The sequence below is a fragment of the Enhydra lutris genome, unplaced genomic scaffold (genome assembly GCF_002288905.1).
Source record: "Enhydra lutris kenyoni isolate GAN:26980312 unplaced genomic scaffold, ASM228890v2 scaffoldscaffold21, whole genome shotgun sequence".
Classification (NCBI taxonomy): Eukaryota; Metazoa; Chordata; class Mammalia; order Carnivora; family Mustelidae; genus Enhydra; species Enhydra lutris.
The window spans coordinates 23378720-23392136 of record NW_019154105.1 but is presented as its reverse complement, the minus strand read 5'-3'; the positions used below and the strand labels follow the sequence as shown (position 1 = coordinate 23392136).

Genomic DNA, 13417 nt, shown 5'->3' with positions numbered 1-13417 from the left:
AATATAAGTTCAGTTAATTAACACATAATGTATTATTGGTTTTGGAGGTAGAGGTCAGTGATTCATCAATCTTACATAATACCCAGTGCTTATTACATCACATGCCCTCCTTAATATCCATCACCCAGTTACCCCAGCCCCCCACTCACCTCCCCTCCAGCAGCCCTCAATTGTTTGCTGTAGTTAAGAGTCTTTTAGGTTTGTCTCCCTCTCTGATTTCATCTTGTTTTATTTTTCCCTCCCTTCCCCTATGTTCCTCTGCTCTATTTCTTAAATTCCACATATGAGTGAGATCATATGATAATTGTCTTTCTCTGATTGACTTACTTTGCTTAGCATAATACCCTCAGTTCCATCCATGTCGGTGCAAATGGCAAGATATCAGTTTTTTGATGGCTGGGTAATATTCCACTGTATGCATAGACCACATCTTCTTTATCCATTCATCTGTCTATGGACATCTGGGCTTCTTCCATAGTTTGGCTTTTGTGGATGGTGCTGCTGTAAACATTGGGGTCCTGGTGCCCCTTTGGATCACAATTTGTATCTTTGGGTTAAATAACCAGTAGTAATATGTCACCACTTTTTGAGAGACCCGAGTTTGTTGTTTCATATAAGTGAAACCTTCTTGAATGCTAGAACTTCCTGTACTTCTAAGTTGTTTCCCTACTTTCCTAAGGAGATTTCTTTGCTTGAATTCGTTCATTGGCCTGAATCTTTATTATGAACATAAACTCTTATATTTCAATATGGAAAACCTCCCAGGAGATGTTCAAGGATGAAGCACAGTTTTTCTTTAGACTAAATATTCTGACTTCTATGCTTTTAGATTATTAGATATTTGCTTATAGTTTTCCTGTCCTTTTTTGGGGGGGGGGTCAGGGGAATGGACTCTAACCTCTTTTTGAAAACTTTAATTCCAGTGTAGTTAGCATACAGTGTTATGTAAGTTTCAGGTATACAATATAGTGATTCAGCACTTTAATATATCACTTAGTGTTCACCAAGATAAGTGTACTTGTAATCCCCTTCACCTATTTCACTCCTCTGCTCACCCACCTCTCCTCTGTTAATCACAGTGTGTTCTCTATTAAGAGTTAAGAGTCTGGGTTTTTTATTTCTCTCTCTCTCTCTCTTTTTTTACTTTATCATGTGTTTTGTTTCTTAAATTCTGCACATGGAAGAAGTCATATGGTATTTGTCTTTCTGTGACTGATTTATTTCACTTAGCATTATACTCTAAATCTATCCATGTTGTTGCAAGTGGCAAGATTTCATTCTTTTTTATGACTGAATAATATTCCATTGCGTATATATACCACATCTTCTTTAACCATTCATATACTGATGGACATTTGGCTGCTTCCATAATTTTAACTAGCCTCTTTTTTCCCCCAATTCTGTGCATTAGAAACAGATAACTAAGCTTGTTAGAACTGTGTGAAGGGGAAAAAAAGCAAGCGTTTAATGAAGACACACAGGGCTCTCCATTAAATATATTATATGAACTTGGACTTTGTGTCATATATTTTAACTGATTCACTAGAGGAGCTCAACAGCAGACTTGAATAGTTGGAAGAAGGAATCAGCAAACTGTAGGATAGATTAATTGAGGCTATCTGAGGAACAGAAAGAGAAAAGAATGAAATAAAATTAACAAAGCCTCATAAACAAGTTGAATTTATCCCAGGAATACAAGAATATGTTGGAATTGGGGCGCCTGGGTGGCTCAGTGGGTTGAGCCGCTGCCTTCCACTCAGGTCATGATCTCAGAGTCCTGGGATCGAGCCCCGCATCGGGCTCTTTGCTCTCTAGGGGAGCCTGCTTCCTCCTATCTCTCTGCCTGCCTCTCTGCCTGCTTGTGATCTCTCTGTCAAATAAATAAATAAAATCTTAAAAAAAAAAAAAGAATGTGTTGGAATCAACAGACTACAATCAACATAATACATCAAATTAATAGAATAAGAAAAGCAAAACCATGTGATCACTTCAATAGAGTCAAAAAATCATTTGACAAAATTCAACACAAGACTGTCACAATAAAAATTCTTAACAAACTGGGTGCAAAAAGGAATTTCCTCAGCCTGATAAAGGGCATCTACAAAAAGCCCACCGCTAACATAATAATTAATGGTTAAAGACTGAATGATTTCTCCCTAGGATCAGGAATAAGACAAGGATGTCAGCTCTCTCCACTTCTGTTCAGCATCATACTAGAGATTCTAGTTAGAGCAATTAAGCAAGGAAAAGAAGTAAAAGGCATAGAGGTTGGAAAGGAAAAAGTAAAACTATTTCTAATTAGGAAGGCACAGAATTTAAGAGCAATATACAAAAAAACAATTGTATATCCATTAGCAATGAGCAATCTGAAAATGAAGGTAAGAAAACAATTCTATTTGTAGTAGCACCAAAAAGAACATTATAATACATGTAATGCCATATTACTCAGTCCTAGAAAGGAAGGAAATTCTGACACATGCTCCAACATGGATGGACCATGAGGACATTAAACTAAGTGAAATAAGCCAGTAACAAAAAGACAAATACTGTACAATTCCATTTATATGTGGTAGCAACTGTAGTCAAATTTGTAAAGAAAGAAAGTAGGATGATGGCTGGCTGGGACTAGAGGGTAGGGGAAATTAATTGTTTACTACAGAGTTTCACAAGATGAAGAGTTCTGCAGAAGGGTTGTACAACAATGTGAATGCACTTAACACTTAAGAATGGGTAAGTTGGGGGCCCGTGGGTGGCTGAGTCTGTTAAGCATCCAACTCTTGATTTTGGCTCAGGTCATGATTTCATGGGTCGTAAAATTGAGCTCAGTGGGGAGTCTGAAGATTCTCTCCCTCTACCCCCTCCTACTTGTGCTCTCTTTCTCTCAAATAAATAAATGTTAAGAAAAAGGATGGCTAAGGTGGTAAATTTTATGTTATATGTGTTTTACTAAAATTAAAAATAATAAAAAACAAAATACTTAGAAGAAGTTCAAGGCATGTACACTGAAGGCTACAAACATTGTTAAAAGAATCAAAGACTGAAATGAATGGGAAGAAATTTCCTGTTCATGAATTGGAAGTCTTAATTTTGTTATGCTGGTAACTCTCTCCAGACTGATCTACGTATTCAGTGCAATCCCTGTTGATATTCCAGCTGCCATTTTTGGTAGAAATTAACAAGGCAATTCTAATTCTAATTCTTTCTTATAGAAAAGGAAGGGACCTAGCATAACAAAAAACAGTCTTGAAAGCTTATTTGAAAGCTTGCTTATTTATTTATTTATTTTTAAAGATTTATTTATTAGAGAGAGAGCATGGGCACAAGTGAGGGGAAGGCAGAGGGAGAAGCAGACCCCCGTTGAGCGGGGAGCCCAGTGTGGGGCACTATCCCAGGACCCTGGGATTGTGACCTAAGCCGAAGGCAGATCCTTGACCAACTGAGCCATCCTGGTGCCCCTGGAAACTTATTTAAGAGTTACAGTAATCAAGACAGCATGTTACTGACGTAACAATAGACATGTAAATCTATGGGATAGAACTGAGAGTCCAGAAGTTAACCCTTATGTTTATGGTCAATTTATTTTTGACAAAAATGCCAAAAAAAGACAATTTAATTGGGGAAGAATGGTCTTTTAAACAATTAGTGCTGGGATAACTGGACATCCAAATGAAGTTAAACCCCTACTTCACACCAAAATTAATTTTTTAAAAAGATTTTATTTATTTATTTGACAGACAGAGATCACAAATAGGCAGAGAGGCAGGCAGAGAAGAGGAAGCAGGCTCCCCGCTGAGCAGAGAGCCCGATGCGGGGCTCAATCCCAGGACCCTGAGATCATGACCTGAGCCGAAGGCAGAGTCTTTAACCCACTGAGCCACCCAGGCGCCCCCACACCAAAATTAATTTAAAGTGGATCACAAGGGCACCTCGGTGGCTCAGTCAGAGGAGCATGTGACTCTTCATCTCAGGGATGTGAGTTTGAGTCCCACACTGGGTGTAGAGATTACTGAAAAATAAAAATATCTTGGGGGTGCCTGGGTGGCTCGGTCAGTTAAGTGTCAGACTCTTGATCTCAGGTCCATGCTGGGCGTGGAGCCTACCTAAAAATTATAATAATAATAAAATTTAAAAAGTTAAAAATCTTAAAAAATAAAATGGATCACAGACCTATAAATATAAGAGAAAAAATTATAAAAACCCTTAGAAAAAAACATAGACCTCAATCTTTGCGACCTAGGCAATGGTTTCTTAGATATGACAACAGAAATAAGTGACAAAAAATAATAAATTGGATTCCATCAAAAGTAAAAACTTTTGTGTCTCAAAGGACACTATCAAGAAAGTAAAAAGACAACCTACAAATTGGGAGAAAATATTTGAGAATCATATATCTGGTAAGGGATTAATATTCAGAATGTATCTATATCTATATATACATATATATATAATTTTTAGAACTGTACAAAAAAAGTCAATGTAATTTAGAAAATGGACAAATGATTTGAATAGATATTTCTCCAAAGAAGACATACAGATGAACAGAAACCACACATGAAGATGCCAAATATCATTAATCATTTTCAAAATACATATTAAAATGACAAGATACTACTTCAAACCTTTTAGAATGGCAATAATAATAATAATAATAATTTATAGAAAGTACTACATATTGGTGCGGATGTGGAGAAATTGAAACCATCATATATTGCTGGTTGGAATGCAAAATGTGCAGTTTAATTGGAAAACCACTTTCTAGCTCCTCAAAATGTTAAGAATAGAGTTTTATGATCAGCATTCTATTTCTAGGCATATACCCAAGAGAATTAAAAGTATATGCTCACACAAAATTTTGTACTGAATATTTGTAGCAGCATTTCATAATTGCCAAAAAGTGGAAACAACTCAAATGTTCACCATGGATGAATGGATAAACAAAATGTGATAAATAATTTGATGGACTATTATTCCGCCATAAAAAGAATGCTGTGCTGATATAGGAATATTGAAAATATGCTAAGTGAAGGAAGCCAGACACAGAAGGCTACATATTTGTATGTTTCCATTTATTTGAAATTTCCAGAATAGGCAGATCCATAGAAACAGAAAATAGATTGGTGGTTCTGGGGACACAGGGTTAGGGAATGAAGTAATGGAGAGGAACTGTTAATCAGTATGGGGTTTCTCTTTGGGGGGATGAAAACATTCTGAATTTAGATAGTGACAGTATTTACACAACTCTGTGAATATGCTAGAAACCACTGAGTTGTACACTTTAAAAAGGTAAATTCTATGGTATGTTAATTGTGTGTCAGTTTTAAAAACTAACAGACTACCCCTAGAGTGCAATCATATATTTATTTATGAAAAACTTTTTTCAAATTAGGTTTGTAGGTTTGTTGGTTGATAGATTTTTGTACCAGGAAAGGAATATGTGGGGAACAGCCTGTGAAAATTGGCTGAGTTGCTGGGAGTTATGACCAGTACCATCTCAAGCTGCACTGCAGAGGAGACTGGCTATCACAGAGGGGTCCTTGGTGGTAGCTGGAATTTTTATCTCAGCAGTTTAATACAAAGTTTTGGTAGGAAGTGAAGTGTTTTTTAAACTGCAAGTCTCCATCCATCAGGATATCATGAAACTGATTCCAGTTTTTTTTTTAATGAAATTTTAAAAATCTGAATACCTTCCTCAGGCAAGCATTGTTTCATAATAATTTTGTTTTAGATACATGCACGCACACACACATACACACACACACACACACAGATTTACATATACTGTATCACAGTATAACGTCTTACTGTGGATCATAGTAAAAAAAAAATTTTTACAAAATACCAATATGGCAGATTATGGTAATGATTATGGAGGAAAAGTTTTCTGAAATAGGAAAAATTATACATAATTGATCAGAGGTTGAGTACAGCAATGAAAAAATGCAGTTATTTTTCCTCCAATGATGTTAATATTTCATGTTCATTTGCATATAGGCCCTACAGTGATTACTTAACAAGAGATTCTCTTCAAATCTCTTATCCTTCTGCCCGGATATTACAACTCTCTATAGCCAAAGCCACAAATCCAAACTATGTTCCTCCAAAAAAGGTAAGTGGGTCCATGTGAAACACTTCCTAATTGATTTTGTAAAAACACGTTTATAACTGTAACATGCTCTCCTCTTATTTCTAGGTATATTTTACTTTTCTCCCTTTCTATTTTCTCCTCTCATCAAATGAACTTTCTGACTACCTCCTCTATGCTACTGTGTCACCTAGGATTTGATCAGAGAAGCAGAACAACAGTGCAGAATTAGACCTTAAGCAAGTATGGAAGCTGATAGAGAAGTCTTTGGAAGGCTCTTTTGGCTGTTGGAACTTGGGTCTGGTTATAAATCTAGAAGCAGTGAGAGATAGTAGGGATAGGTCAGTAGTTACCTGGAAGGAATCTACTTCAGGGGAACCTATTATAGGTTCTTCAGGCAAGGGGACCCTAAACCCTTCAGGAAGGGGAAAAATGGCTAATTGTATTAGTAAGGAAGGCTCAGGAGTATTTAGGGGTTTAAAGTCCCTAGCTTTGTTGGAATATGCTCATATATCCCTATTCCAATTTTCAAGGTCCTATTCCTTCCCAACTGTTGCTCTAACTTTAACACAGGAGACCATACAAATTTGGTAATTCAGTTTGCACTGCAATTAACCCACTCACAGAATTAGATTGTGAGTTCGGTTTTCAGAATTTTCAGCCCTATGGCCATGGAATATAAGGGTATTTTTTAGGGAAATTACAGAAACTTTCTGGTCCCTTACTCAGACATTAAGGTGGGAACTTAAAGGCCTGAGCCAGTAATTTCTTAACTGACTTTTCTCTAGCGTGCTTCGAAACAACCCGCTAGGGATGCCAGGGTGGCTCTGTTGGCTAAGTGTCTGCCTTCAGCTCAGGTCATGATCCCAGAGTCCTGGGATCGAGTCCCATATTGGGCTCCCTGGTCAGCAGAGAGCCTCCTTCTCCCTCTGCTTGCTGCTCCCCCTGCTGGTGCTCTCCCTCTTTCTCTGACGAATAAATAAATAAATAAAACCAAATAATCCCATTATACTCCTTTATTTCACTAAAATAATTTCTGGCAGCCCCTGCTTGGTCACCTGAAGCCTTGTTTTTTGTTTTGCTACAGCATGCTGTGGACTACTAGTATTTTTTTTTTCTTTCACTACTGGCAGTAGGATCATTAATACCTTTAAATCCAGTCAGCTCAGAAAACAAATTCCAGATAATCTAGAATCAATACAGAGAACCAGTTCTTAAAGTTGTGATTTGGCTATCTGTTACTTTCTACCAATGCACCCCCAAACTTAGTGGTGTAAAACAATAAGCATTCTATTATACTCAAGGATTTTATGAGTTAGAAATCTCTCAGCTGGGATATCTCTAATGGCTTGGTTGTCTGAAATGGTAGAAGGCTGAAAGTTCCTTCACACCTACCTTGGTCAGCTAGAGCTGCTATAACAAAATACGAGAGACTGGGTGGCTTGAAAGACATTTATTTCTCACAGTTCTGGAAACCAACAAGTCCAGGATCAAGGTGTCACCAGATTCTTGTCTTGGTGAAGGTCCTCTTCCTGCTTTGCAGACAGCCACCATCTTGCTGTGTGCTCTCACATGACTTCTTTGTATTTGCACAGAGAAAGAGTTCGTACCTCTCTTCTGATAAGGACACCAATCCCACAAGAGGGTTCTATTCTCATCACCTCATCTAAACCTAGTTATCTCCCAAAGGCCTAATATTATCACATTGAGTAAGGACTTCAACATATGAATTTGAGGGGGACATAAACACTCTGACCAGGACAGCATCTGTATGTGGGGTTGAGGCTGATGTGACTTAAAGGCTAGACTCAGTTGGGAATATTCACAGAAACATCTTCTGGGGCCTTTCCATGTGGCTTAGACTTTTTTCAACATAGCAGCTTTATTCTGAGAAGTAGTATCCTAAAATGCAGTATTTCAAGGGTGAGCATTCCAAAAGAACTAGGTGGCAGCTGCATGTTTGTTGTTGTTGTTGTTGTTGTTTTTATGATTTGGCCTCGCAAGTCACATAATGTCACTGCAGTCATACTCTGTTGATTGATGCAGTTACAAGTCTGGCCAGAGTCAAGGGGACAGGGACACAAACCCCACCTCTCAACGAGAGGTGGCAGAAAATTTAAGAAAAAAACCTTGGTATCCTTGAGCACGGTTTTTGTATATGGAATAGACTGTTCAGAAGTATGCTCTTGATTTAAATAATTAATAGTCCATCTTTAAAACTTTAAATTAAAAATCTGTTTCTTTCTTAGGTTTTTAGATTTAGCTTGCAAGTTTTATGACTGTTTATAATTCTAGCAGTCCTAACAATGACCTTGAAGAGTCCTGAATAATGTTTGATTTGGTTTCTAAGCATAATCAAATACCTTCAAATAATTAAAATTATATATATTAATATTTTAATTTGATTTATTTTTTTTAATTACCTTAATTATATTTTTTATTTTCAGCATAACAGTATTCATTGTTTTTGCACCACACCCAGTGCTCCATGCAATCCGTGTCCTCTCTAATACCCACCACCTGGTTCCCCCAACCTCCCACCCCCCCGCCCCTTCAAAGCCCTCAGATTGTTTTTCAGATTTCTTTTTTAAGCATTTTACTTCAACCATCTACATTAGCAAGCAAATTTTCAAATATTAAATAGATATTTAAAAATTGAATACATCAAATTCATAAATATGGTGAACTTAAAGTTTCAATGTTATCAGAATGACATAAACTTAAGATTTCAACTTAATGTTATAATTCTAAGTCAAATACTCAATTATATGTTCCAAGTTGCCATTGTAAGGTGATCACTCTAATGGCCAAATTCTCTTAAACATCGACATGCTTTTATTTTGTTTTGGTTTGGTTTTTAGTAAGCTCTACACCCAATGTGGGGCTCAGACTCATGACCCCAAGATCAAGAGTCATGTGCTCCACTGACTGAGGCAGCCAGGCGCCCGCCATGCATATGCTTTTAATTTTAATAATATAAACATACTTTTTATTTTAATAACAATTTCTAATTTACTGAAAAAATGTAAGAATTAACATTTTGTTCCATTTGTTGTATCATTTTCTCTCCTCCATATAGGGTGTGTGTATGAATGTATGTTTGTGGGTGTATTTAATTTTTTCTGAATCATTTTTGAGAGGTACAGACATCATACACCCATTTTCCTAAATATTTCAGTGTGTATTTCTTAAGAATAAGATCATCATCTTATGTAACCACAGAATTATTATCAAAATCAGGAAGTTTAATAAATACTATATCTACTCCATGGTCCATGTCCAAATTTCCTCAATTCTTGCACACATTTATTCTTGTTTGTTTTTTTTTTAAGATTTATTTATTTATTTGAGAGAGAGACAGAGCATGGGGAAGGGGCAAAAAGAGGGAGAGAGAGAGAATCTTAAGCAGACTTCTTGCAAAACACAGAACTCGACACAGAGCTCCATCTCACAACTCCAAGACCATGACCTGAGCCAAAATCAAGAGTCAGACGCTCGACCAACTGAGACACCCAAGTCCTCCATTGCACAAACTTACTCTTTTTTTTTTAAGATTTTTTTATTTATTTATTTGACAGACAGAGATCACAAGTAGGCAGAGAGGCAGGCAGAGAGAGAGGGGGAAGCAGGCTCCCTGCTGAGCAGAGAGGCTGCTGCGGGGCTCCATCCCAGGACCCCGAGACCATGACCTGAGCTGAAGGCAGAGGCTTAACCCACTGAGCCACCTAGGCGCCTGCAATTCTTAATACAAAGTATTAATCCTATTACTTAAATTCTCTTAACTTTTTTACAGTTAATGCTGAATCTTCCAGTGTTTTAAAATACACATGCCCATGAAGGAAGCCAAGTTACTCTCATAGGTACCTTAGGTTACTTGTCACCAGAGACTTTGGATGGATGAACTGTAGAAAGTCTTTTTTTTTTCAAGATTTAATTATTTGAGAGACAGTTCAAGAGAGAGAGAATGAGCAGGAGGGAGGGAGAAGCAGGCTCCCAGCTGAGCAGGGAGCCTGATGTGGGGCTTGATTCCAGAACTCCAGGATCATGATCTGAACTGAAGACAGATGTTTAACTGACTGAGCCACCCAGGCACCCCTGTAGAAGGTCTTTTAACCTCTGTGAATGTCATACTTTGTCTCTTCTTATGGTGACTTTGACAGAGACTGCAACACTTTTTTAAAAAAGGTTGGTTTCCTAGCTCACTTAGTTGCTATCCATCATTCTCTCTCTATTTACAGATGTCCGCAGCTCCTATTCAGACTGATCGACCTGTGTAGATTTTTAAAATCTTTGACTTAAGATATTTTGCCTTTGAAGACTCTTACTTTATATTTAGCAGATACCTTTGAGTATTGACCACCTGTACTCTGCATATCTCACGTGGCTTTGTCTAACTTACTGTCCTAATTTATAAGGTCATTTTACCAATGTGTCCCTCCCCCATCATTCTCAATCTGGTTATTTTCTGAGAACAAAAATTTGAGAAGTAAAGTTACCAGACGAAGGGTATGAACATTTTTTTTTTATTTTTAAAGATTTTATTTATTTATTTGTCAGAGAGAGTGAGCACAGGCAGACAGAGTGGCAGGCAGAGGCAGAGGGAGAAGCAGGTTCCCTGCCGAGCAGGGAGCCCGATGTGGGACTCGATCCCAGGACGCTGGGATCATGACCTGAGCCGAAGGCAGCTGCTTAACCAACTGAGCCACCCAGGTGTCCCAGTATGAACATTTTTGAGGTGATTCATATATTATCCCAAAATATGTTCCAACAAAAGTGATTTTGATTTACATATTCGCTTGGATTATTTGGGCTGACTTTCACACTGCATTCTTGGCAACATTAGATATTATTTATTTTATTAAATATTAAATATTTAAATACAAATTAAAAATGCTATCTCATTAATAAAACTCTTCAACTTCTCAGATTGCTAATAAATTCAATAGTTCCCAACACTTATTTACCTGTGTAGTTTCCTTTTGTAAACTTTTGTCTATTCATGGCTGTATTTATTTTTCTAGTGGTCTGTATATTTTTTATTGATTCATAACAGTTCTTTACATATTAGAGATATTCTTCACCATATAGATATGTATTTTTCCCAGCTTATATTTTAAAATTCTGGAGTTATAATTTATATAAAATGCATAGATCTTAAGTGTATAGTTTAGTGAGCTTTTAACAAATGTATATATCCATTCAATAACCACCTCAATCAAGATACAAAACATTATCCCCCAAAATTTCCTCCTGTTTCTGGTTAATCCCACTCTATCCCTGTCCTAGAGCCAACCACTTCCAGAATCCTATCACCATAGATTAGTAGTATTTCTTATTCTTTGTAGGTTAATATAAACTTATATTATTTCTTCCTCTTAAATATTTGATAGAATTTATCACTGAAGCAGTCTGGGCTTAGTGTCTATATTAACTAGAAGTACTAATTAATCATTTCTGGTGAATAAAGCTTTGTCTCCAATAGGCTCTGGAAAAATCAAAGAAATATATGACAACTGCTGTTTTCAATTAAGGCTTATAATAAAAAAGGAAATAAATCAATCATTTACTCAATTCATTAAACACATAGTTCTTAATCAGTTATATAATACAGGATACAATAAGAATGACAAAAGGTTCCTTTTCTTAAAGTAAATTTCAATTTAGAAGAAACCATAGACCTATAGGTAAATAATTAAGATTATTTGGTACTCATAAAAGAGAATAAATAAAGTATTGAGAAATATCAGAGGAAGAGTGGGAAAATCCAAGAAAGACTTTCTTATCATGGAATTGTGCAGACAAATAAGACCTTAGGTTTGAATCCCAGCTGTGCAACCTATTCACAATAAAAACTTAAATAAATTTCTGAACTTCATATAGTACCTTAGTTTCTCCATGAGTGAAATGCAAATAAAAATGATACCCTAGGTGAAGAATAAATGAATTAGTACGTGTAAAACACTGTCAGCATTAGTATCATCATTGTCTTAACACAAAAAGAGATTCGCAACATACCTTGTATATTGTTTTTCTGCCCACAGTAAAAATCCTGTTTTATTCCCAGTTTTTGATTATATTCCCTCTTAAAGTCTTGTGGTAAGTTTTGAGTTTGAAATACTCGTAATTGAAATAGAAGACCATATAAGTTGAGTACATTTCCACAATTCAGATAGTTAGAAATGACTTGGGGGACTAGCACAGCATTGTCTATGGAGAATGTGATTCTGCCTTACTTCCTCTTGGCTTTGGTTTCTTTTTCTTACCTGTTCCAATTAGAAGAGAACCATTTGAGTTCATTTTAATACGGGGATTTAATATGGGGATTTGTGATAATATGTGGCCCTTGGACAAATCACTTTATTTTCAGTTTTTTGGTATACAAAACGGGGCTACAGTTGTTTTTTTTTGGGTCCCAGTTTTGAGTCCCAGTTTCCAAAGGCCAAAAATAGTTAAGAACAAAACAGAGCTCTCCCTTTTATGGTGTTCTCATGTAGCAGGCCTGAGCCTATCCTCTTGGCTGAGTTTTCATTCCACAAATCAGCATTACTGTTTATCTCTTAGTCAATAAGTAATGTTGCCATTTCCTCCCCATCTTTAGTTTAACAGTAAGTTCCTGAAAACCTGGGTTGAAATTCATACAACCTAGTTTGAGAAAGACGGAAATTGATCCTCTTAGCTATGACCATGGGTTACTGCAAGACTCTCATCTTTTCTGCAGGATTTGTTGAGAAGTCTGGTCCAGAGGTCAGACAGTTCTTTGGAACCTTGATGGAGATGGTATTTATGATTTAATACTTACAGACCCTATTTTATTTTTCTCCCCTAGATTGGAACCGAGATTTCAGTTCCTGCCCTGACTGCTGTTGCAACTCCAAGAACTATAGACCTTGCCCATCCAAGGATCAAGATAGAGGGTCTGTGCTTTGAAAGAGAACAAAGTGAACTGCCCATCCGTCCTGTAAGCCACCACTGCCTTGGCATCCTTCACTTCATTTTTTGGTTGTTTCTCCGGTGCTATTTTGCTACTATAGGGCATAGGCCAAAGTCATTGGGAAAGATAGTCTTGAAAGAGTGGTCCGTGCCATGAAGAAGACCTAGCTGGAAGTATGTCGAGAGGCTGAGGATAGAGGGCAAAGAGCATGGGCTTTAGAATCTGTAAGAGCTGAGTTCAGATTCTAGCCTCACCACTAGCTCTGTGATGATGTGACAGTGTTCCTGAACCTTATTTATTCATTCAAATATTTGAGGGCCTACTGTATGCCAGTTACCATTCCCAGTGAACAAGATGGAGGGAAAATAAGTAAAATAAGTAAACAGATAAGGTCAGGTATTATA

The 13417-nt window shown here is 36.9% G+C and overlaps 1 protein-coding gene across 1 annotated transcript in view; it reads left to right on the top strand.

Annotated features, from left to right (window-relative positions):
- LOC111149349 (theg spermatid protein like) overlaps positions 1-13417 on the top strand; it is a 53882-nt gene that overhangs the window by 37000 nt on the left and 3465 nt on the right. The window contains exons 6-7 of the mRNA XM_022506345.1: positions 5992-6106; positions 12909-13040. Of these exons, the coding sequence (XP_022362053.1) occupies positions 5992-6106; positions 12909-13040 (247 nt within the window). The remainder of the gene's footprint in view (positions 1-5991; positions 6107-12908; positions 13041-13417) is intronic.